At 36.3% G+C, this 27,277-nt stretch overlaps 1 protein-coding gene and 1 pseudogene across 15 annotated transcripts in view; one reads left to right on the forward strand and one right to left on the reverse strand.

The window, feature by feature from the left end:
* Positions 1 to 27,277, forward strand: part of VTI1A (vesicle transport through interaction with t-SNAREs 1A) — a 357,179-nt gene that overhangs the window by 52,257 nt on the left and 277,645 nt on the right. For all 15 annotated transcript variants that reach the window (XR_007406907.1, XR_007406908.1, XM_035708145.2 and 12 more), the window contains exon 4: positions 27,059 to 27,136. Coding sequence is in view for 13 of the 15 variants with exons in the window: in XM_035708145.2 (XP_035564038.1) it covers positions 27,059 to 27,136 (78 nt within the window). In the remaining 2 variants the exon portion in view is untranslated. The remainder of the gene's footprint in view (positions 1 to 27,058; positions 27,137 to 27,277) is intronic.
* On the reverse strand, positions 1,481 to 25,140 carry LOC112672622 (lysine-rich nucleolar protein 1-like; annotated as a pseudogene).

Here is a 27,277-nt window from a genome sequence, read left to right on the forward strand (position 1 = left end):
AAAAAAAAAATAAATCTGATTAGATCAAACTTCTATTTTTGTGACTTTCCTATACTTATAGGAGGTCACAAGGAATCTGATCCAGCTAAAAGAAATTGTTTGCCTCCCCAGTGTTTTTGATATGTTGAAATTGGATGCCAACATTAAAACATTGAGAGAGATCACAAAACACCCAAATTTCATATTTCTTTGAAAATTCCAGGAGATCTAGCATTTTGGAAACAGCTATAGCTGAGCTTGCATTTTTTAAAAAATTATTTAGTTTTTTAAAACTATTGAGTTTTTCAGCTTCTTTTTTTAGATATATGACTTGGAAATATTTTCTCCCATTCCATGGATTGCCTTTTCAGTCTGTTAATTATTTCCTGTAAGAAATCATTGCCACGATCAATGTCATGAAGCTTTTCCCCTATGTTTTCTTTTGTGTGTGCGTTTTGTGATTTCAGTTCTTACATTTAAGTCTTTAATCCATTTTGAGTTGATTTTGTGTATGATGTATAATAAGGGACCAATGTTATTTTGCTGGTGGATATCTGTTTTCCCAGCATCATTTGTTGAAGAGACTATCCTTTCCCCATTGTGTATTCTTGATAACTTGCCAAAGATCAGTTGACCATATGTGTGTGGATTTATTCTGGACTTTCTATTCTGTTCCATTGGTCAATATGTCTATCTTTTTGTAAGTATCATACCATTTTGATTACTGCAACTTTATATATATATTTAGAAACTAAGGGATCCCTGGGTGGCTCAGTGGTTGAGCGCCCGCCTTCGGCCCGGGGTATGGTTCTGGGGTCCCGGGATCGAGTCCCTCATCGGGCTCCCTGCATGAAGCCTGCTTCTCCCTCCGCCTGTGTCTCTGCCTCTCTCTTTCTCTCTGTCTCTAATGAATAAATAAATAAAATCTTAAAAAAAAAAAAAGAAGAAACTAAGAAGTGTGGTGTCTCCACTTTAATCTTTCTCAGAATGATTTGGCTATTTGTGGCCTATTACAATTCCATATGAATTATAGGATTGTTTTATTCTCTTTCTGTAATAAGTGCCATTAGGATTTTTCTTGGGTGAACCTGGGCAATTTTATTACTTCATCCCCAAACCTCAGTTTCCTCATTGGTAAGATGAGGATCATAATAGCATCTATTTTGTAATTATTCAGATTATACACATTAATGCAAGGGAAACACATTAATATGTACCTGGCACTTACTAAGTACTCAACAAATTTAGCTCTTTATGTATGCTGATGTCTTCAAACAGGGATAGAATGCTTCACAAAGCAGATAGTAGGTGCTAGCCACTCACATGTTCTCTTGGCTTCTGACACATGAGCTTCCCTGACCCCAGTACATCCAAGCACATGGGCATAGTTTTCCTTAATCTCTACAGAGGTTTGATAAGAGACAACTGTCAGATGCTTTCATCTGCATAACTGAATAATAAAAGCTATTCTAGCTGTTTTTGAAGGACAAGACAGTACAGATTAATCTTTAAACTTGATTGACTTGGAAGTACTCCTATCAACATAAAAGATTTTGTCTGGGGGAATGGAGGAGCCAAGGCCAGCACCCTGATCTTACTGCCAGCTTATGGCCCAGTCGTAGTCCTGCTGCAGGTTCTGCTGCAGACTGGCAGCCACCTTCTTGTTGAGAGCCAAGGTGGGCCTTCCAGTCATGTTAGAGGGGCAGCTGAATGAAGGGGACACATTCTTAAAGCCACCCATAAGTTTGAAAAATGTCTGTTTCCTTTTCAAACCCAGCAGTATCCCCCTGGCCAAACTGAGTTCTTGTCCCCTTCCTAACTCCTGAAGCTTCCTTCATGACTGCCACATCATTAATTTCTTCTTGCAAGGCCTTCGCCTCACCTGGTCTCTGCACGCCTGTGTGTATGTGTGTGTGTGTGTGTGTGTGTGTGTGTGTGTGTGTGTGTGTGTGTTTCCTTTCTTTTTCAGCACCACCTCCTCTTCCCAGGGTTATCCTGCTACTCTCCTCTCTTTCCTCTTCTCTCTCCTCCTCTTCAGAGCCAGCTTTTCAGTGCCTGGCTGCTCTGCCTTTTCCTTGGACTTCCTTTTCTTCTTTGCCAGGAATTTGGGGTTCTGTCCTATTGGGATGTATTCTGGAGCCTCCACTTGGATTGGCTGCTTCTTATTTTCTTTCTGAGAAATGCTCTACATGGTCTTGGAGAGCTCAAGGTGTCCTAGGGAGATGTCTTCCCTCTGGTGGATTTTCTTTTTCTTATTCATCTTCACAGTGTATTCCCTGGGGCTCCCCTGCTTCCATTTCTGACCTGAGGCCACCTGCTTCTTACCATTCTTCCCTACTAAGTAAGCATACTGAGCATCCCCAGACTCACAGAACCAAGGGTCCCTGGCAGAGGAGGCCACAGCCCCCTGAGCCTTTTTCTTCTTGTTGTGATTTTTGGGCTTCTTGCCAACTCTGGTCACCCTCCCGTGATGCCTGGGGTCCAAGGAGGTTTCTACCCTGGAGCCAGAGGACATGGCCAGAGGCCGTAAAGACTACCTTTTCTGTTTCTTCTCCCCACCTAGGAATTCAGATGAGCCAAGAGACTGCTTCCTGGGGCTGGATGACTTCTCTCTCCACCTAGCACATAACACGGTTTCAGGTTCTAGGTGCTCCTTACAGAGGGTCCTGTGGCCCTTCTTTTTCTTTACTAGAGGCATCTCAGATACCTGCCTTAGAACCATACTCTTTGAGGGGGGTGTGGCTCTTGTGGGACAGACTTCAGTGAAATAATTGTCACTGTTTAAAATGGACTATTGAGTCTCTGGTTCTTTGATCACCTTCTTCTTCTCTTTCTCTGTGAGCCCAAGGCCCGGTCTCCTTTGTGGGTTTTGGTGATTATTCCTGTAGGCCAATCTTCTCCACCTCCAGGTGAAAGCCGTCATTGGGACTTTGATAAGAATTGTGTTAGATCTGTAGATGATTTAGGGGAGCAGGGACAGTTAAAATATATTAATTCTAAAAATATATATATATTAATTCTTGGGGTCCCTGGGTGGCTCAGTCAGTTAAGGGTCCAATTCTTGATTTTGGCTCAGGTCATGATCTCAGGGTTGTGAGATAGCCCCACATGGGGCTCTGTGCTGGGTGTGGAGCCTATTTAACATTCTTTCTATCCCTCTCCCCCTGCCCCTCCTGCCTGCCCTCCTACCCCAGCACGCATGCACAGGTGCCCTGCCCCCCCTTCTCTCTCTCTCTTTTAAAAGAAAAAAAAATTGAATTATTTCAATCTGTGGACATGGGATGTCTCTCTATTAGTTTGTTTCTTCTTTAATTTCTTTCATCAGGGACGCTTGGGTGGCTCAGTGGCTGAGCATGATCCCCAGGTCCCAGGATCAAGTCCTGCATCGGGCTCCCTGCAGGGAGCCTGCTTCTCCCTCTGTCTGTGTCTCTGCCTCTCTCTGTCTCTCATGAATAAATAAATAAAATCTTTAAAAGAAAATTTCTTTCATCAATGTTTTATAGTTTTCAGCATACAAGGATTTTATTATCTTCGGTGCTATTATAAATGGGATTGTTTTCTTGATTTTCTCTTCAGGTAGTTTGTTCATGGATAGAACACAACTGATTTCTGTATGTTGATTTTGTATCCTGAATTTACTTTTTACTTTACTGAATTTATTAATTCTAACAGTTTTTTTTCATGGATTTTTTAGGGTTTTCTATATATAACATCATGTTGTCTGCAAACAGAGACAATTTTACTTCTTCCTTTCCAATTTGGATTGTTCTTACTTCTTTTTCTTAACCTAACTATTCTGGTGAGGACTTCCAGTACTCTGTTGAATAGAAGTGGTGAGAGTAGACACGTTTGCCTTATTTCTGATCTTAGAGAAAAAACTTACAAGCTGTTCAGCTTTGAACTTTTGATTATGATTGTCAAGGCCTCATATGATGATCCCTCCCCTTCTGTTCTTTCTAACAGTTCTTCCCCTTTCACCCTCTGTCCAGACGTGTCAAAGTACCCCAGTCTATGGTGTCATGCACCATAGACTGGGGCTTTAATTATTATATGTATGCTATTTCTTTGTTTTGCAATGGTTATCCTTTCTTCTTTTCCATTTGATAAACTATTCATCATGTAAGCCCCAGGTTACAGAGCACCTTTGTAAAGCCATTCTTGACCTGATCAAACCAGACTAGTTGCTTCCTTTCTTCCACTGTACTAATATAAATCTCCCTTTTATAGTACAAGTTTATACTTACATATAACAATAGTTATTTGTCTTCATGGCTGCCTCCTCTGATGTCCTTGAGAAGTCCACAGTCCAGGAATCTGCTTTGTTAATAATGGAATACCTGGCATGTAGTGTTGTTAAAAAATGTTAAATAAATTCAGAAGTGAATGAAATAATTGGTGAATGGTGCAGAACTCCATGCTTGTGGTCTTATTTAGATTTGTTATCTTCTTTGACCTGAGCATGAGATTCTCAGTAAAACTTTGTGACTTTAAAAAAAAAAAAAAAAAAAAAAAAAACTTTGTGACTTTATTAATTGAACTTTTTTCTAAAAATCTATAGCAATCCTTATTTTATGTCATTATAACATATTCAGTTTTATAATTAATTCAAATATTTCTGGTCTTCTATGGTAAACTATTTTAAGAACTGTACATCTTTCTGTTCTCTCTTATGGAAAATTCTAAATTAGGGTTCTTAAAAGTTATTTACAAAAAAAAAAAGAGAAAGTGAAAGAAGTAGTAAATATTACTTCTAAAATTCTTTTCTGGGATCCCTGGGTGGCGCAGCAGTTTGGCGCCTGCCTTTGGCCCAGGGCGTGATCCTGGAGACCCGGGATCGAATCCCACGTCGGGCTCCCGGTGCATGGAGCCTGCTTCTCCCTCTGCCTGTGTCTCTGCCTCTCTCTCTCTCTGTATCTGTCATAAATAAATAAAAATAAAAAAAATATAAAAAAAAATAAAAAAAATAAAAAAAAATAAAATTCTTTTCTTTCCTGATCAATATTTTAACATACTTTGTTTTTTAAGTATTATATTAATAATCACATTTTTCAAATACTCTGTGATTTAGTTACTGATTAAAAACAATTTTTTTTTTTTTGGCTGGTTATCCTTTTCCTCAGAAATCTAGAACTTTTACATGATAAATTTACTTGTAAATTGAATAGTAAGATTTTTTTTTTTTTTTTGGTTGGGGATTAGAAGTATCTTGTTTTCTAAAATAATGTCTTAAGTAAAATATAGCTTTCTTAAAAGATATTGCATGAGTTTGGAGCCGTGTTGATGATAGTTTGTAAGTGGCAACTTTAAAACAGATATTTTCTTCAGCTTCTATGATCTTATATCTTCCAACTTCTACAGTTGTATATCCTCTTTGCTATTTTACAAATAAACATAATGTTATTAGCCAGCCTTGAACTTAAGTAGCAAAATATGTATCTGTTCAGGTATCCTAGAATCCTTACCTTTTTTTTTTAATCTAGTATAATTTTTTTTACCTGTCCTAGATAAATCAGTGGTTAGTATTTATTTATATCTATGACCTCCAACTCAATAATCCTTATTTAAAAAAAAAAAACCCAAAATGTCCATAAATCAAATGAAAATGAGTGGTTAATCAATTCGGTAAATGTGGAATGTTAGAAGGATGGCTGCATATGATTTTCATATGTGTTAATTTCCTATGAACATAACTGCTGACCTATTGTCATCAGGTCATGTATTTTTAGTTATTTTCCTAAAAGTGAGACTAAATCGTATATATCTGTCTTCATTTTCTCCACAAGTTCTGTTTGTAATCAATAGCATGATCTTGCTTTAACATTGGCTCTAGTCCCTGGAATCAAATGTCTACAGCTTGCTCAGGAATAAGGAGATTGTGACCTTTTCCAGAAAATATAAACTCTAATGTAACTATATGTGCTTTTTTATTGGTAGCTTAGAATTAAATCTACTTCTTTTGTTTCTTTTAACACAGCTAACTCAACTTCTTTCCCATTATTCTATTTCTAATGTTGGTATCCTGCAAGCAACTAATTTTTATGTTTTTATATCTTGGTTCCTCAGGAACAAACAAAACAGAGATTTTATGGAAGTTTGAAGCATGCTTTAAATTTAAATTGCCTTGGCTTTCTCTCATTCCTGAAAGAAAGCAAACAAATTTTCGTGTTGCCTATTTTTTTTTCCTAAGAAGGTAGAGGATTCCCATTTGATAAGGTTCTAATATTTTAACTAGTGAAACCTAAAACTTAAATTTTTCATATCAATTAAATGTTTTCTTTAAATAAATTTTCCAAAAAAACCCCCAAAACAACAAAAAATAAATAAATAAATAAGTTTTCCAAGTTTTCTTCCACTAACAGAATCATGGTTTGGAGGGACACTTTGAGGACAGCCCTTATATTAATGTTTAACTCTTCTGGCCTGTGTGATAGAAATCATCCTTTATCACTTAATCGCTTGGTTTTGAAAGTCTTATTTCTTGTTATCCATGTGAAATCGTGCATTTATATTGTTCTGCCTTGGGTCTTCAGTTTCCATTTCTTCTTTTATCCATGCATATAAGTTTGATGTCCAAGAGCTACAGAGATTATGGATGGCAACATTTACTGGATCACATACATATTCCTTCTTCTGTAGGCCAGTGTTTGATTGCACCCTGTGGCATAGTGTTTAGCATTCTGCCCAAGCCACTTCACTCAATGGAGTCAAACATGGTGATTCTTTCTTTTTTCCTGTGGGAAACTTCTCCATGCTGCAGAAGTTCTCACTATTTGGAGAACTTTTCTTAATCTCATGCCTAAAATGTCCCAATTATTTAAACTATCCTGGTAAAATATTCACGGGCAGTTGCCAAAATGTCCTAAAAATATAACCTGAAGTTCTTTGTTGCATTGTTGGAAACCTTTTACCCAGCAGATACTGGAGATTGTGGAACTGACTGATAAAGATGATTATCATTTACACAGAGAAAATTCTTCCTTTTTCCTGTGTTGCCTGTCTCAGTTCCTCATTCCACCTCCCCTTCAATCCCTAACTCAGGGAACTGCTGTTATTAATTCCTCGTATATCTTTTCAGCTTTTCTTTCTGTATATACAAGCAAATACAAATGTATATTCTTTTCCCTCCCCCTTTAAATAACAACAAGATGGCATGCCAAACAAAAGACAACCTAAATGGTACATACTGTTATACACCTTGCTCTCTTCACTCTTCAGTTGATCTTGGAGAGCAATACGTAAAAAAGTCATTCATTCTTTTTTTTTTTTAATACCTGAATAGTGTGTTCCATTGTATGAATGTACTAGATTTATTTAATCAATCCTGTGTAGATGGGTTTTGGTATTGCATGTGGTTCTGCAGTGAATGACACTGAACTTTGTCATTTTTCATGTGGAAAAATAAAAAAACAGAATTACTTTGAAGAGAGTGTGTGTTGGCAATATTGATAATCCTTTCACACTGTCCTTTATGGGAGAGGTCTCAGTTGACACTCCCCATGACAGTACATGAGAGGTTACTCATAAAATGAATTTTCACTTACCACATTGAGTATCAGACTTCTGGATTTTGGTCAGATTGATAGAAGTAAAGCAGTAGCTTAATGTAGTTTTCATTAAACTTTTCTCATAAGTGAAATGGAATGTTTTCAGGAACTGTTTTTACCCTTTGCCAGTTTATTTGGGGAGATGGGGAGGACTGGTGATTGTTGCTCTTTTTCATATTAACTTCTAAGAATTCTTGATACAACCATGCCTCATTTTATTGTGCTTCACGGATACTGTGTTTTTTATAAATCAAAAGTTTGTGGAAACTATATCGAGTAACTGTTGGTGCAATTTTACTCTGTTGGTGCGATTTTTCCAACAGCATTTGCTCACTTTGTGTCTCTATGCCACATTTTGGTAATTCTCAATACTAACTGAATATTTCAACGCTGTCATTATTATTATATTTCCTATGATGATCTGTGATTAGTGATTATGACTTGTTGAAAGCTTAGATGCTAGTAAGCATGTTTTAGCAATATTTGTAAATGAAGATATGTACTTTTTTTTCTAGACATAATGCTACTGCACATTTAATAGATTACAAGATAGTGTAAACATAACTTTTATATGCACAGGGAAACCAAAAAATTAATTTGAATCACTTTATATTGCAATATTTGCTTTATTGTGGTGGTCTGGAACCAAACCCACAATATCTGCAAGGTCTGCCTGGTATATCTTGAAGATTAACCCATTGTTCAAAATACAATTTGTTTTTTCTTTTTTCTTTTTAGTTTATAGTTTGTCTTTAGACTAATAAATAAACACTAAATTTATTCTATCTTTGTTTATATTTTGCCATTCAAAAATACTTCTTTTACGTGGTCAAAATCATCTGTCTTTTATTATTCTATATTTAGAATCATAGAAAGGATTTTTCACCTCAGGATTATAAATGAATTAAGGTAAAATTATTCCTGGTTGTTTTATATTTTTATCTTAAATTTGTCCCTTTCTTCCATTACATCTTCTAACTAGTTGTCATTTGTGTATATGAATTGTTTCCTGTACTTTAATATTTCAGCTTGCTCTCTTATTCACTTACTGTTTGCAATTTCAGCTGAGTCTCTTGAATTTTTGAGATATACAATTATATCATTTGTAAGTAATGATGGTTTTTTCTTCAATTTTATACTTTTAGCTGGTCTAATGATGTTTGCTCGTATTTTCAATAAAATGTTAAGTAACAGTAGTATTGATGCTCACTTTATTTATTTTTTCTTTTTTTGTAAAACAGCTTTATTGAGGTATACTTGACATGTATGTGACATATGTTTGACATGTGACTGTATATACTGCACTTGTTCTTTGTTCCTTTGTTCCTTATTTCTTACCTTCTTTATTTTTTTTCTTTCTTTCTTTTTTTAAAAAGATTTTATTTATTTATGAGAGACACAGGGAGAGAGAGAGAGAGAGAGATAGTGACATAGGCAGAGGGAGAAGCAGGCTCCATGCAGGGAGCCCGATCTGGAACTCTATCCCGAGACTCCAGCATCATGCCCTGTGCCAAAGGCAGGCGCTAAACCACTGAACCACCCAGGTGTCCCTCTTACCTTCTTTAGAGTAAATCACAAATCACAGTTTCTAATATGTTCTATCTCCTGTATTAAATTTTTAAGTATACTTCTTTGTGATATTTTTTAGTGGTTCCTATAAGAGCGTACAGTGTGTATCTCTAAGTTACTACAGTCTGCTTTCAAACAATATCATATTTTGTCATGGATAATGTTAAGACCTTACATAGTAGAATTCCACCCCACCCTTTGTAGCCTTGTTGTTTTATATTTTACTTCTACATATCCTATGAGACTCATGGAATATTCTTAGAGAAGTCTTTTATATCTACACAGGTATTTACTTGTTAGGGCTCTTTTTACTTCATGCAATTCATAATTTCCATTTGGTGTCTTATCTCTTCAGTCTGAAGAACTCATCTTAGCATATCCATTTGGGCAATTCTTCCAGAGATGAATTATTTCTACTTTTATCTATCTGGAAAAAAAAGTCTTTATTTTACCATCAGCTTTAAATAATATTTTCACTGGACATTGACTCTTGGTTTGGCAGGTTTGTTTATTTTCCTATCTTTCTACACTTTAAAGGTATAATTTTATTATCTTCTGGCCTCCATTGTTTCTGGTGAGTTGTCCATCATTTATGTTACTTTCACTCTCTATGTGATGAATGTTCTCTTATCCTCTGGCTGCTTTTAAGATTTGCTGTTTATCTTTGTGTTTCAGCAGCCGGTTTAATTATATTGTACCTAGGTGTGGTTTCTTTGTAGCAGGTGTGAACTTGCTGGTGATTCATTGAGCTTGCTGGACCTATGTGGTGATCTCTTTCATCAGTTTTATAAAGTTTTCAGTCATTATTTTTTTTAAAGATTTTATTTATTTATTCATGAGAGAGAGAGAGAGAAAGAGAGAGAGGCAGAGACATAGGCAGAGAGAGAAGCAGGCTCCACGCAGGGAGCCCAATGTGGGACTTGATCCCAGGACTCCAGGACCACGCCCTGGGCCAAAGGCAGGGACTAAACCACTGAACCATCCAGGGATCCCCCATTATTTATTTAAATATTTCTTCTGCCCCACTTTCTCTATTTTCCTTTTTTAACTCTAATTACAAATATATTAGGTCATTTAATATTATGCCACAGTTCTTGTGTGCTTTGCTTCACTTTTTGTATCTTTGTGTTTTGGTTTGGATACTTTTCATTGACCTCCTGTTAACTTTATGGGTCCTTTTCTTTGCTGTTTCCAGTTCTTAAGTGATTTTAATGATATCATTTTAATTATTTTTTGATACTACATTTTTGTGTTAACATTTTTATATATTTGGTTCATTTTTATAGTATCTCTTCCTCTACTGAAATTCCCCATCTCTTCATGTGTATTGTCCATATTTTCTATCATATCCCTTAGCATTTTTACCATAGTTATTTTAAAGTCCTTGTGTGATAATCCGAATACATGGATCATCTCTGGATGTGTGACCATGGGTCACATTCTCTTGCTTTTTCATGTGTCTTGTAATTTTTGATTGTGTGCTGGATATTTTAAATAAAAGATAATAGAGAGCAAAGTAAAATTTTATCAGAAAATAAAACATGCAAAACAAACAAAAACACTCCCTTTTCTTTCAGGCTTCTATGGTGGAGTGGCTAAGTCAATCTGACCTATATAATTGGGCTGTATGTGGGCCCTTTATTTTTTGCAATTTCAGTTTAATTCACATTATAAGGCTATAGTTAAGCCTTTCCTGTCAGCAGGTCTTGAGCTTTGAGCACTGGTGAATTTCCAAGATCTCATTCTGCTCTTCAGCCAAATCACCATCTTTTTGGTTTGTGGGATCTTGCTCTGCTATTTTATAGCCCCATTGCTAACTTTTTGACCCTCTGGGGAGTTGTCTTTGCTCTCCAGTCCTATCTTGACTTTCTATATCTTTAGAGATTTCTCTCTTTTCCACTTAAACTAAGCCTTAGGAAATTAGTGGGTTTACAATCTTTGAAGACCCAGAATGCCTCAGAGCATTTTCAGTCAGCACTGCTGTTCCCCTCTCCCATTCCAACCTTTGGTGGCTAAAATGCTGCAATGCCTCAGTTAGGTTTCTATCAGTTGTCTTTCCCTATCCCTACCCTACATATCCAAGATCTCAGAGTACTTAGCATGGATTTCTCTAAGCTCTGCTGCCTTACATCCCACTTTCAGAGGGTCAGCTACTTTAGAGGAAGCCTTGCATAGCCTAGGGGAATATCTCTCAGCAGCTCTATCATGTCCTGGGTACTCAGTGATGACTCATATGAAAGCATTGGTTAGTGAACCTTATACTTCATTCTGTGGCTCAGGATCATTGAAATCCTAACAGATGCAATGAAACGCGGGGACACCTACACCCCCCTGATGTTTATAGCAGCAATGTCCACAATAGCCAAACTGGAAGGAGCCTTGGTGTAAATCGAAAGATGAATGGATAAAGAAGATGTGGTTTATGTATACAATGGAATATTACTCGGCCATTAGAAACGACAAATACCCACCATTTGCTTCGACGTGGATGGAACTGGAGGGTATTATGCTGAGTGAAATAAGTCAATCGGAGAAGGACAAACATTATATGGTCTCATTCATTTGGAGAATAAAAAAATAGTGAAAGGGAATAAAGGGGAAAGGAGAAAAAATGAGTGGGAAATATCAGAAAGGGAGACAGAACATGAAAAACTCCTAACTCTGGGAAACGAACTAGGGGTGGTGGAAGGGGAGGTGGGCGGGGGGTGGGGGTGACTGGGTGACCGGCACTGAGGTGGGCACTTGATGGGATGAGCCCTGGGTGTTATTCTATATGTTGGCAAATTGAACACCAATAAAAAATAAATTTATATAAAAAAAATCCTAATGTGTTTTGCCAGCCCTGATACAAACCCTAAAAGTTTGTTAGAAGTTTGGCCATTTTCTTCTTACATGTATCTGTGGAGGCTTGTTCTACTCCTCCAGGAATGAGAACAGCCATAGGTCTCTTCTTTATTATGAAATGCTCATGATTTTCTGGAATGTTACCCTTGGGTGATTTTTAAAATGATGATTTTTGTCACTTCTCCAGCTTGCTTTGTTTGTTAAGGTGAAAACAATAGTCTTCTAACCTTCTATATTCTTTAGGAAACTGAAGTCCTATGTTATTCTTTAATTACCACTGCTTCTAATGCTTCTTTGAACATATTATGTCTAGGAAAGCCTCTGCCAGTGACCCACTTACACTTGTCCCCACACCCATTGTTTCAAACAAAGCATATAGGTTTTATGCTTCAGAATGAGTCTCCCACCTTTAGGCAGTATATGTTGGCTGGTGCCTGTCGAGCTCAGCTATTGTTGAGACCCCTTAACCTTCATACATTTTGTCGAGACCCCTTAACCTTCATACATTTTGTCACCCTCTACCAAGTGGATCTGCATGACCTCACCTGCTTTTGGACAGCTCTCCACATATTTTGGGATCTATGAGTAATACCTGGTTTCTAGTCTTGCCAAGCATAGAGAATTCAGAGTATATTTGTTCTTTCTTCTTGCCCACCCACCCACACACTCACTCCATCCTAGAGGGGAAGGAGAGGGAAAATGATGACTTAGAAGGCACCTGTTAACTTATGCAGCAGTGTTCTTATTGCAAGTCCCATGTAATCATTACAACAAAGTGTTTTTATTTTTCTTATGCAGATGTGCAGATGGAAACTCAGAAAGGTTAGACACCCTCTCTGCAGTCACACATATAATAAATAGCAAACCTGAGATTTAAATCATGTTAGACTGGGATCCCTGGGTGGCGCAGCGGTTTGGCGCCTGCCTTTGGCCCAGGGCGCGATCCTGGAGACCCGGGATCGAATCCCACGTCGGGCTCCCAGTGCATGGAGCCTGCTTCTCCCTCTGCCTGTGTCTCTCTGCCTCTCTCTCTCTCTGTGACTATCATGAATAAATAAATAAAATCTTAAAAAAAAAAAAAAAAACATGTTAGACTCATAATGCTAAATAATGTGCTGATAATGAAGTGCATTATCTTTGAAGCTTCTATCTTGTATTACTGCCTGAATTCTTTTTAGAGCTTGGAATAACATAAACAGGTATTTTCTCTTTTAGAGACAGAGCAAAAGAATGGGTTGGAACCTAAATGCTCAGAAAACATTAAGGCTCAAAGCAGAGGAACTTAAGTTCAGATATAAGTTTAAAAAGAGTCAAAAGAAAAAAAACAAAAATAAGAGGCAAAATTGAGTCCCAGGAGCCAGAAGGAACTGGAATGGAATAGCAATCACGTCTTTATATCAGGAGTTCATGTGACAACTGGGAGCAGAACTGACCCAGCCATGTTGGGCCATAGGTGTGTGAGGTCATCTTAAAGAGCTGAAGCAGCAAACCCAGAGTTTTATACACTGGAGAAATAGACTTGCTGGCATTCTCAATAATAATAATTATTATTATTATCAGAGCAGTTATTTTTCTTTAATGCCTACTCCATGCTAAACACTGTACTAGCTGTTTCATAAACTTAATCTCAATTAGACCTGAAGTGCATAGGGACTCAAAAACTTGCTTAGTAAAATCACAACTGGAAAAGGACAAAGCTGGAATTTGAATCCAGACTCATCAGATGCCCAAATTGGAGGTCTCTCTGATTTAACATATTGTTTCTTCAAAAGACAAGAAAATAAGAGTAATAGAAAGTAGCCCCAAACTCAAATAGAAATTAATATGTGTAAAGAATATTAAGTGTATTCAGAGTAGAAATAAGGGGAAAATGAAAAAAGAGTGACCTCCTCAACTTAACATATCATCAACAAGATATGGTACACATTGGTTCATGTTAGACTTTGGAAGAATCTACTAATGTCCACCTCTGGGTGCAATTAGGGCTACCGTTCATAAAGATAACTCAGAGAAAATTCTAGGTGGGCCCTCCAGATGATTAAAAAGAATGGAAACAAGTTGGAAAACAAGACAGATAAAGAAAGGTCCCACAATCATTTTCCATGATGGAAAGTTGTGGAGTTTTTAAGTGTCTTCAAGTCTGTGAAGAACTGTCTTGCCAAGTATGGGCAGCAGGTGTTGTTGGTCTGTACTGTATGTATAACTATAGTGCCATACATTTGAGTTTAATGTAGGGAATTAGTTCCTGACAGTAGCCAGTGACTGTTGGTAAACCTAATTGGTGAAAGTTAAGGCACCTTCTGTAGGTTTTTATAAGATACATTTAGAGCAGGATGATATAAGGGAGCAAGGCAGACTGGAGGACCTCTCAAGGTCCCTTCTATCCCTAAGGTTCTATTATGATTGCATATTTATAGAGCACCAAAATTGACTGTGTTCTTTTCAGGGAATAGAATTGCATTCAGTCCCTGTCCAGGGCCATCACACTCAAAATTAGATCAACAATACCTTGGTTGCCAAATCAAGTCAAAGTTTAGCAGGTACATGTCTAACTATCTGAGAATGTGTGTTCTCTTCAAGAATGTTAGAGAATGTCCTAATAGCATGGCACAAGATCTTTAGTTACTGCAAACACTCCCGTAAGATTTGTATTAGGTTCCTCTAGGGTGTTTTTATTAAAAGAAATAACAATAATAAGTCATTTCTTACTATCAAGCAACCAACTTTAGAATGATTGAATCAAAACTTCTAATTCAGAAGGAAAGGAAGGAAAAAAAGAATTGGATTTTATTGCCAAACTGTTTTAAATGGTAGGTAATATTCTGTTATTATTAATTTGATAGCTTTGAATTTCTCTGACTGTGGGTGATTTAAATTCAGTCCATTCTAATAGGTGAACTACATACAAAAAATAAAAAAAAAAGATGTTGCTAATTTAAAACTAGCCAATAAAGTTCTGTATTTTACTGAAAAAAAGGAAAACCCCATCATATATGGTAAAAATTAATAGTTTAAGTTGTCTGATTTTGACCATATTTTTTATTAACATGTATAATTATATATCTAATCAAGGATTGATTTGGACATTTAATTAATCTCATACATTTAACTAGTTGTAGAAAAATTGCTTATCAATAGCCTCTACACTTTTTTCCCCACTTATCTTTTCATACTTTTTAATAATTTTAAACTTTTGATTTGGAAATAAACTCACGTTCAAAAGAGTTTAAAAAAAAGTGTAAAGAATAGTACAAAGAACATACATATATTCTTTTTATTTATTTATTTTTTAAAAATTTTATTTATTTATGATAGACACACAGTGAGAGAGAGAGAGAGAGGCAGAGACATAGGCAGAGGGAGAAGCAGGCTCCATGCACCGGGATCCCGATGTGGGATTCGATCCTGGGTCTCCAGGATCGCGCCCTGGGCCAAAGGCAGGCGCCAAACCGCTGCGCCACCCAGGGATCCCTTGACCTGAAATTTTATTAGAAAGCCTCATTCTCCTCTGATAACATGTAATTCCTGTCTGTTAGTTTTTTTTCTTGTGTGCTTATTAGTATTAAGTTGACTGTATGCTTGCTTTATGCTAGACCACTGCCAGAAAAACTGGACAGAATTAGTCTCAAGAATATTTTTCCTTCTGTAGCACCCACATGCAACATGTACGATCTATAGTAATTCTTATTCATTTGAAATACAGCAATTTGTTCCTGTCAGTAGAGGATAGGTTTGTTGTTTTAAATTGCCAGGTTTTGTTTTTGTTGGCGTGTTCCCCAATACAAATTGAATGGCTGACAAAAATCTATTTGTATGACAGTTCAATCTAGATAAGTGCCCTCTGTGGCCTAACGGTACAATTTGGGGTCTCAGAGATAAAAGCAAACTGAATGCCAGGCTTCTTGTAGCAGAGCTTCTTCATGCAGATAACAGAAGTAATCCATATTCCTGAGGTACACAAATCAGACAAACAAAGGAGATATATGCATGCACATCATCTCGTTTGAAACAGTGGTCTTTTAGCTTCCACATAATAAAAAATGGGAATATCTAACTGAGGAGAACAAAAAAAATAGCTCATATGAGATATGGCTATATTTGAAATTAAAGAGAAACATGGTATGGACTTATAAAGTTGGCGAGAGGTCTGTTGCCTAGCATTTTCCCATGGTATCCAGGTTTCCCCTGTTATCAGAAAGTTGAGTGTTCCTATGAAAGCTTTCGTAAGCCGAAATGATGTAAAAAAGCAAAGAAACAGTTATTATATGGCAAGATTTTTTAACATTCTCAGACCCAAAGAATAACCTCTCGTATGCTTTGCTGATACGTTAGACACATCTTGCTAATGGTCACACAAAATAAATTGAGACAAAGCACAGATGCCTACAGACACAGTTCAGAACCCTGGCAGCCTGATGCTGAGATGCTGAGTGCTGTTCCTAGGGAGGGAGCCAAGCGGGGCCACATTCACTGCTTTGGGGGGAGCTGCCTTCCTCATGGTTCACTGAAAAACAAATGCTGTCATTTTCGCTTTTCACTTTTTTTTTTTTTTTGTAAAAGTAAAAATCCTCTTCAGATTTCTTCCAGCTAGCAAAAACAGTTACTAACATAGGCCTTTAACTAAAGTTGCATAATGTGAGTTTTCCAAAAGCAGGGGATACCTGTATTGGCTTTTGTCAAATGTATTTGCTTTCTATTTTAACATTTTCTCTTCTGAAATATCGTTAGACAGTGATTCCTTTGGAGCTTTGATATTCTGCAAGAGATAGGTTTAAAGGGGGTCTCCTTTAGTTCCTAAGATGAGGAACTGAGAATTTGTACCTTTTGGCTTACCTCTGCCTTTAAATATGTCAGGCTTACCACGCAGATATCTCTCAAATATAATTCATTTATAAAAAGAAGGATGAAATATATGCTAACAACAGTTATAAAGAAAGAGCTGTGACTAGTTCATAAGGTAACAGACACCCTGGAAGTAGGGCTAAGAGGTCCAGTTGTAGATATTCTGAAAAATAATCCATAGTGCTTGGTGATGTAGTGGATTTGGGAATAATTTTTAGGTTCTTATCTGAGGAGACTGTGTGCCTGGTAATACCATACATCAAACTAGGGAAAACATAAGGAGGAGCCAGCGTAAGAGAAAGAAAATGCCCCACTGTGTCTGTGCTTAGTCTGAGATGCCTTCGGGTTTTCTAAGGTGCCCAATGGGAATTAGATTGGTAAGAAGAATTTGCAGAGAATATGTCTCTCTTTGCCAGCTTCTAGGTGATAGTTAAAACACTGGGTAAAAATAAGATCATTTAGATGAGTGAGAAGAGATCTAAGGATGAAGACCTAGCCAGACAAAGAGAGAAGGAGAGACCAGAAGGGTGGGAGGAATTCCAAAGAAAGACAGTGCTGTAACTGCTAAGGAGAAAGTGGGCAACAGTGTCAGATGCTATCAAGAGGTCAAATGTGAAGATGTCTGAAAGGTGGCCATTGGAGCCAAAGTTGGTGCACCAATTTGAGCAACAAAACTAATGATGTAGTATTAGACTATAAGTCAAAGTAAAATAAATATACATAAGTCCATACAGATATCAACAAATTATTGAATAATGATTGAGGAGACACATCTTTCATACAGAAGATTGCCAAATGAGTTATGAAGATACTCCTCTCTGAAAGGACATTGAGCATAACTCCCCACTCTTAAGTGTGGGCTGCACATAGTAAGTGCAGTACAGGAGAGGGAAAAGAGTAACTTTTCAGTAGAGAAACATGACAAACACTACTTCAGTCTGGTACCAACATCAACATCAATAGTGATAAGTCATATTGATAGTATGTACCTTGATATGATCTGATGAAAATGGTACTTTACCTTTTGAGTCTTCCTCCAAAAAACAGTACCACAGTCTAGTCAGAAGAACATCAGAAAGATCCCAGTTGAGGGACATTCTACAAAACACCTGGCCAGTCCTCTTCAAAACTTTCAAAATCATCAAAAACAAGGAAAGTCTGAGAAATTGTCACAGCCAAAAGGATCCTAAGAACACATGACTAGTAAATGTAACATGGAATTCTAGATGGTATCTGGAACAGAAAAAAAAAAGTATTAAGGAAACCTGGAAAAAGTATGTACTTTAGTTAATAATAATGTATAACAATGAAGTATTGATCCATTAACTATGACAATTGTATCATAAGGTGTTAATAATAGGGGAAACTAAATGTGGGTTACATGGGGACTCTACTATCTTTGTAATTTTTTTATAATTCTGTAACTATTCTAAAACTTCAAAAGTTTACTTAGAAAACATGGCTAATGATTTTGTCAACGAGGAAGATACTGGTGATCCTAGGGAATCCTGTGGCATGGCAGGAAAGCATCAAGTTTTAAGTTGAGAAGGGGCTGGGGCGTAATAAGTGGCATCTATGTTCATGGAATACTCCTTCAAGAAGCTTGGCCAGGAAGGGAAGGATGAAGAAGAGGTTGGGTATTAGATGGGGAGTGTAGTACTGGCTGAAATAACATTTTGAAATATATAAAGCTGGATACACTTAAGAATGTTTATATCCTTAAAGGAAAGAACCAGTACAAAGTGACACACTGATGATATAAAAGAAACATTCAGCTGATGAAGCAAAGCGTTTGCCTAAGTAGGCAGGATTTTATTCTATTCAACTGAAGATGGAGATTCTTATAGGAATAACATGTTGTTTATGAATCAGGTATGAATATTTATATTTATTATACTTCATAGTTTGGGGTCACCCTGATAGGGAAGTAATCTTCAGAACGTTTCCATAGAGAACTTGGGCTTAAAAAATTTAGTTTTATTGCCTGAGCATCACAGTTTTATTAGCCATATTCATAAAGCATGAAAAGGCATCTATAAATTATGAGAACTGTAACCTCACTACAACACAGCATATACTATAATAAAGAATCTGTCACAACATGGGTTCAAAAGCAAGTATTAGGGAAAAAATATTGTAAAAATTATTTGCCTGTGAGATGGCTGGTTCCAATCTAAAATTGTAGAGTAACTGTATAGGGAGTCACCAGATCCCATGGGTAAGGAGGCAGTTCTTAACACATTTTAATAACTAGTGCAGCTCCTCTCCTGCCATCTGGGTAGATTATTGTTGCTTTATGGTGGAGCCTTTGAAGATTAGTCTTGAAACATATCTAAGTTACACCCATAAGTGTGGTTGTGACTCACCCTCAGATCAGACATTTTATTCTATGATATAAAATATTCTGCCTTAAGCATTCATCACCCTTGAACTTCCAAATTTATTGTTGTCAAGATTCCAGATGTTGACAACAATGTATAAATAAGGCTTGCTTTTTGTTTATTTATTTTGGAGGAGGGTGACAAGAAACAAAATCTATAAACTGATCAACTTTATAGTTGGTGATCAATACCTAGAACCAGATGAATGGTGCAGCCAAACCTGCCTTGGGGAAGGAGCAGTAGGACGGCCTCAGCCTGCCACAGTGGTTTTGTAATATGAAAGATGATGTGGTAAAGTAAAAAGAGCATTGACATTGGGAAATAGATTCCATCTTTCTTTTGCCTAGTCTTTCCCAAATATGTGGCCTTGGGGAGATCACTCATCTGACTTCAAACTCCTCATCTCTAAATATGTATGGTGGCTGGCCCAGATGATGCCTCATGTCGCTGTCAAGATTCTGTTTTTTGAGATATCTTAGTTCTTTATTGAGATCATTTGCTCTTGGAGATCTAGACCACATGAAATTATGGCTATAGACAGACTTTCAGTGAACAATTGCTTTTTGTTCCTAATTCTTAGCAGATTATGTAGGGAAATCAACATACAACTTAATTATGTAATTTGTGTACTTTGTTTCAGTAATTCTTTTAAAAATACAAATAAAGCATATGTTATATAGCATTCATTTATCAGAGTATCATTTTTCCAGTGGGAGTGCGTAGGGTATGTATGAGTTATTATCAAAACAATAAACATTTGACATTTTATTTCAAAGATAGTCTATAGAGTGATTTTATTTTATATTCAGAAAGATTTTTAAAAATTAGATTTCCTCCACTGAAAACTTACACTATTCCAGATGTTGACAACAACATCTGGGCATTCTATCATGAGCTGATTTTCTGAATGAAGTAACTAAATTATTGATTGACAAGCTAACATGATTTACGGCAAAGCCACACTGTGTTCAATAGCAATGTGAAAGCCATAAACTACAAGCATATGCAAGTGAGGCCATGATACTAACTAACTCACATTGCATTTCGAAGCACCAATGCGCTAAACTTAAATTTTAGGCTTAAGTTTAGAATTGCTGGAGGAGGAAATGAAGAAGTACAGTTACATGATTTCTGGGCTCTCTGTTTTGCAAATCATTAAATGATGTAGCAGCAATGTGGTCAGAGTTCCTAGTATAAATAAAGGTCTATTCTAGCATTGTGAAACACAAATAGACTTATTATTCCATATGGATTGCATATGGGTTTGTGTGAGCCTGTATGTATGTGTGTGTGTACACACACACACATATATAACCTCATTATATGCATATAAATATTCACATGTGATGTTATAGATAAATTTTTAAAAATAAAAGTGTGTATAATCTAACTCGTTATTTACAGCCCAAACATAAATATCCACTTCAAACATGTAAAATGTTTTTGAAAGTATAAGCAAAAATAAGAAGTGAAAGTGATTATGGTAGAAAGACATTAGTCTTTTTCAAAAAAAAAATATTTAAATACCTTTTCCTGGTATTACATACTAAGAACAATGGATTCTTTCAGTATTCTCACGTTAACCTGCTTTTCCAACTGTTGGTAGCTAGCAGCAGGGCATGTTAGTATTTTCTTTCTGGTGGCTTGCATATGGTCCATTGGCCATGAGTTTATGATAGATAGAAAGTGTGCTTTCCCTTTATGAATGCTACAATATTGGTGACATGTGGCCTGTGCACTTTCCAGCGAATGAGCTTGACCTTTAACTCTAAACAGTCCCTTGAGCAGAAGCAAGCCATGTTTAGTGGAATGATTACTTAGAAGAAACAGATTGGAACCTACTTTCTCTAATAACATTAAAGAAATTCAGTACAGTTTTTCCCACTGAAAGTCATCCAAAAATGGTAGCATCACAAAACAGGGAATTGGGCAAAACAATATAGTAGACTTACTGAGTTAAATAATGTTAACTTTTTTTTTTTTAAGATTTTATGTATTTATTTGAGAGAGGGAGAGAGCACAAGCAGAGGGAGAGGCAGAAAAAGAGGGAGAATCAGATTCCCCACTGAACAGAGAGCCTGACGTGGGGCTTGATTCCAGCACCCTGGGATCATGACCTGAGCAGAAGGCAGACACTTAACTGAGCTACCCAGGCACCCCAAGAGTAGGAACTTTTAAAAGTTATTTTTGATATGTATTGGTCTAGGAAAGGTACATTAATTTGTACTCTCAGCCATGTATGTGTACTGGTTTTATTGCATCTTTTCCAATATTACTAATATTTAGTTGAACATCCTTTGCAAGGTTATCACATTCAAGGTATTATGATTGGTTTCCATTTGTTTATAATATTTAAATTCACACAACAGCCCCAAGAAATAAATATTGTTGCCATTTTTATATATTGAAGAAAGTGATATTCAGAAAACATAATTTGACCAAGATCACATACTGAAATGTTATCTCCATTCTTTTTGCTCAGTGGCCTGTGCTTTTTTATCCTAACTACTTTCCAAGAATCTAACATTTACCTAATAGTATACTTTGCCTTTACCTAGATCATGTACTATGGTATGTTTTAATCATAAATCTTTTTTTTTTTTTGCTAGAAATTAATGTGGCACAATGAGCACTGTGATGAACAAAATTTCATAACTTCCTTTTTTTTTTTTCCTCCAAAATGTAAGTTTCCTGTCCTGGATTGATGAGCTTTTTTAAGTCTTGGGTCAGGGGTGGAGTGTGTATGAAAAGCTGAAATTGGTCATGGAGAAATAGAAGTGAGGTTAAAAATGGAATGCTTTGTGCCAAAGATAGATGCATTTTAGAAAATGCCATCTGGGCATTAGAGAAGTATGATATTATTTAATTCAAACCAGCTAGAATTCAGTAAGAAATGAATGCCAGCAATTATATGACTGGCTAATAAATATAATTTCATGGTATTCTGTAAGATATCCCAAAGTGTTAATTGTAACAGGAGCAGTTAAATTCTTTAGACCAGTTAAATTCTTTGGCTATGAAAGCATAACAGTTTCTAATCACCTGGTAACTTTGGGCACTATTAAATATATGGAGATTGAAAGACATGGTAGAAGCAATGGAAAAGTCTGGCCAGACTGAGTAATTTGTTTTAGACCTATGGAGAAATCTATTAACCATTTCTTCTATAGACCAATTTGATTAGGAAGTAGGACAAGCTGTTCTTTCATTACTTACCAAAACCGTACTGCACTTTGTATCAATTATTTGGCTGTCTGCAGCACATAGATTAGAATAAAGGGCTTTCTTAGTGTTTGTGAATGTTGCGGATTGCTGATTAGTAATTAAAGTACTGAATGAAGAAAATTAGGCCAAAATTGAATGGGAATGAGAAAGTCTTAATTCTGCGATACAGATGTTAGAAACAGATTGTCTTGAGCAGCCCATTCAACATAGTGACATTCTACACAGCCATGGAGTGTTTGCCTCCCATGTAAAACTCAAGTCAAATGCCTTAGAGATGGTTTCCTCTCCCATGCCTTGTGATGTAGCTGTATGGGTATTAATTTAGTGAAATATCCTGTCTGCCAGGTGTGGGAACTAGCTGATTTTATTGTAATACCAGATCATTACTTAATTCATATGCAACAGAGTGCAGCACATGGAAAGCATTATAAATCTATTTACAATGTGGCTGGTCTGATGATAACATTGTATTAAATTCCCAGGTGAGGCAATTTAAGCAATTGCTTTGCCATGTGCACGCTGTGGAAATTAAATTCTCATATATGCTTTAGTAATAAACTAACTGCATTGTTATGCTTATGTGAGTGGTGGATTGTAGAATCCTCATTCTGGCTATGTTGTACCCTATCTTACATGTAGAATCATATAGAAGGCTGCATCACAGATCACAGTTCTTAATTAGTTTCAGCTAGGTTAATTCGTTTTGTTTCTAGTCTAGCAGTGCCTATCCAGAAACATATTCAGTTCAGTTGGGAAATACTAAGGCTTGGGTCAAGTAGACAGATTGTTTCAAGCCAAATTTCCAGACAGAACTGGGCAAGTGTATCTGTTTGAACTTGGTTTAAGAAAATCAGCCAATCAGTGTGCAAAATCAGCCAATCAGTATCCATATACTAAGTGAAAACTGCTTGGAATCTGAAATCCTCACTTTCATAATGAAAAACTCACTTCTGTCATCAGTTTAAAATAGCCCTTGAAACTTTGTGCGCCTAACTTTTTAGGGATAACAGTCAATTGTTAACTTGCTGTATATTTTCTAGAGCTCATCTACAGTCTGTAGATTTTTCTGCCCAACTATGTCTAGTCTACCTAAGTTTAGTATAAGTTAGAAGGAATAAGCTATACAAAAACACACAACTAAAAGTGAGGAGTGCTGTTGTATTTAACTGTGAGTGTGTGTGTGTGTGCGTGCACACGCGCGTGTGTGCACATGTGGGGGGGGGGCGGTGGGCAAATATTGTCAGTCGAAGCTTTCCACCCTTATGGTACAGACCTGAAATTGCAATAGATTACAAACTGCATAGAGCTTCTGTCTTCTCCAGAAGCCACATATAAAGCACCAGTAGACAGTGGTAACTGACAACTAAGACTAAAAATGTTGACAATTTCTTGATTTGCCTGGTTAGCTTATGTATAGAAGTCATTAACTATTTATAAAATGCATTATGAATTGGGTTCCTTCAAACTGTAGCTGAGTGTGTGACATTTCCAGCTCAAATTCTCATGCTTGCATTTGGCTAAAATACAGATTTTATACAGTTGATAATAAAGTAAAAATATTTTAGTTACTTTATGAAGATACAGTTGATGTTTCAGTTTCATTAACTTCCAGTCAGCTGAATTAAAATATACATAATACTTAGTAATGGAGAGTGGGGTTATTAAAAATTCCACAAAAGGTAAAATTATTTATTAATGTTTTGGAGAGAAATTATCAATAAAATAAGCAGTTTGTCTTTCAAAGGAATTTGCCTTTTTTTGGTATTCAGTCAGTTTAGTGATGATCTTGCAGTCTAAATTATGGCTGATTACAATCAGCTTACTTAAAATTTCAAACCACAAAAAAAATTAAAAGAAAATACCAATGTCAGGCATTTAAATATAACTCTTAATAAAACAAAGTCTTGTTTTTTTTTAATTGTAAAATGATACTCCAGTGTAAAGAGTTCAATTTTCTGCATCAATTGTGTCATTTTCAAGAGAAACTATTTCTGATATTTGAAATGAGGGTTTTTTTTTAATTCTTTAAGAGAAGTTAGTTTAATCAGAGAACATTTTATAAACTCAGCATATCATTTGCTTAATTACATCCAGAAAGCCATCCAAATGACCAGTTTTTACCATCCCAATAGTAAGGACTGACATTTATAGAGACCACCCTTCAACTGTGGATAAATCCTTAGTTCTCTGTTGCTGAGCATGTACACTCTTAATTGCTGGTTTTCAAAAGCAATGGATTCTCACCAAAACAAGATTAGATATTTAGGGATACATGTTTGTAATTTTCTTCTTCTTTTGAAGTTTAGTAAATCAAAATAAGAATATAATGTAATTGAACAATCTATGCCAATTTGTTGGTATTTTGGTGAAAGGGGGAAAAACAAAAACAATCTCCATATGATATTCTTGCATACTGTGGAATGTTTTAGTCTCCCATAGTGATGAAATGAATAATTAAAAAGGCAGCTCTGATACCACAGCCTGTTTAAAGGTTCTCATTTCCTTTAATGCTGTAAAATACTTTTGCTTAGCTAGTTTGAGACTACTGTAGTGGGGATCTCCAAATGGGCAAAAGAAAGGTTTGGCTTGATCTAAATATTGTTGTAAGGCCATGAGGGATACTGACCTTGCAGTTTAGCATTTTTCAATACAAATTCTGTATGAAGTCTATAGAAATAATTAATAGTAGCTTCAGTAAATACAGTAAGAGAAGCAGGCTTAATATATGCTGTTTGTGGTGGTAAAAAGTCTGGCATGTTCACGACCGAATGAGTTGGTTCACTCTTGAATTGCTAGGACATGTGATATAGATGTCATTACTGACCCCAGGCTAATGACTTAACTTTGCTACTTTGTCCTCTGCAACACTGTTGGTTTTATTTATCTATTTGCTGCATTTGCTAAGGTACAAGAGATACAACTGCAGCAGAGAAGGGGTTTGGGGTAGAGATTTAGGGCAGAGAAGGATGCCATCATCTCCTTTGTACTGAAACATTATGCAATGTTTGCATTTTTTTCCTGAGTGTATTCAGAGGTCAATAAAATGAGGAGGAAATTTTGCATGGTAGAATGAGAACAGGTTCTAGTTTCAGTTTAACCAAAGTGATCTGTAGAATTCCATGAGATTGACTTGTTTTTCTGAAAAAATAAAGGGATGTCTAGATTTGTTTATTATTATTTACACTCCAGTCAGCCTTTTTTCAGCTAAATTCTACCAGAGAGTTAAACCCTAGTGCCCTTAGGCTTCTATTCTATGTAATGAACTAAATTCTCTCTATGTGCCATCCTTGGGAGATTGAGAAAACAGTCACTGAAATAATTTTCTGTTTTGTGGTTCAGATAAGGAACCCCAGTTGAGAAAGCCTGCAACTTTAAAATGATTCAAAATCTATGTGGTTTTCTTGTCAAAAGGCCTTTTAAATTTTAGTGTGATTTTTACATTTAAGATATTATGATCTCTATGTAGCAAAGCGGTGTTACTTACTAGTATAAAAATCTAATTAAAAATCTTGTTGACTTCTGCTCAAGGATTATGAAGAGTCCTTTTTAAACTACAATAATTTTTCAGATCATAGTTGAACAAGTACGAAATTTTAAGGCCTAAACTATAGTCTGCAAGTGAGAAAAGATTACTATTTCCCAGCTGCCATTTTAAGATTGACTCTTTTTTGCTTAGTTCAGAAGCAGAAAAGGCAGCAAAGTAACCTGTAAATCTGCATTTGGATCTGAAAGGGTGATGCTGAAGGAGGATCTGAGGATGGCACTCTAGCTTCATAACTAACTTTCAGAGCCTTTAGCTTTTCCAAATGTGTGGACATTTAGATAAGTCATGAATTGCTTATAGACATGTCCCTCTGACTTAACAGGTCAAGGTTGATTTCTTATAAAACAAAATTTCACTGAGTGAAGTGTTGACTCATAGCCCACTTGTCTTTATTTACTGGGATTGAGAAAGGTTGACTCAGCCCACTTGCCTTTATTTACTGGGATTGGGAAATTTAATTTGTTTTAACACATACACACACACACACACACACACACACACACACACATGCATTTCTTTTCCTTAGGCCATTATTTGAGGAGGGCTTAGGGACATTTAAGTTACTGTTTGGAAAGAGGATGGACTTTTAAGTTCCATCTCTTTCTGGCTAGTAACATTACAATAATGCAGGAAATACAGATGAACTGTTTTCCAGGCATTCCAGTTGGAGTCATAATATTATCCTAGAATTAGAGATTTTAAAAGACCTATATTATATAGTTCATTTCCTGCCACAATTTTAAAGACCTCAATATACACTTGTTTTAATTACAATCTGGTGAGTTTTGCCAATATACAGCTAGACAGCTATATCTCCTTCAGTTCAGTGGTCTTATTTGAATGACTACATATGGAATAATATACCAGTTCTGATCCACTTGTGAATATTAATGGAGTACTTACATAATGCAGATTTTTCTTTCATTACTGGCATTTGAAAAACTTCTAATTTACATCAAACTTCTCAAGTTCAAGAACTTTACACAACTTTGCTCGGCAGATCTTAGCAAATAGGTTTCCATTAGGGGGCTCTCGAGGTTTGAAATGATCAGCCTTGATACCAATAATGCTTCGAAGCCTTTACTTTCTAACGTTCATCTCGCTCTCTCCCTTTTTGTTTTGTTTTATAGAAAAGGTCACGGATCGCCTACAGTGACGAAGTACGGAATGAGCTCCTAGGGGATGATGGGAATTCCTCAGAGAACCAGGTAGAATGCTAATCAGGAAGGCCCGGTGGGTGGCTGGAGGGTGAAGGAGGTCACTGGCATACTGGGCTCTCAAGCTGCTCCTTAACAGTATTAGCAGCAACTCATGTGGAAGCGATACTGTTTAATGCAAAGCTGGAGTCT

This window comes from Canis lupus, chromosome 28, assembly GCF_003254725.2.
Source record: "Canis lupus dingo isolate Sandy chromosome 28, ASM325472v2, whole genome shotgun sequence".
NCBI classification, from domain to species: domain Eukaryota; kingdom Metazoa; phylum Chordata; class Mammalia; order Carnivora; family Canidae; genus Canis; species Canis lupus.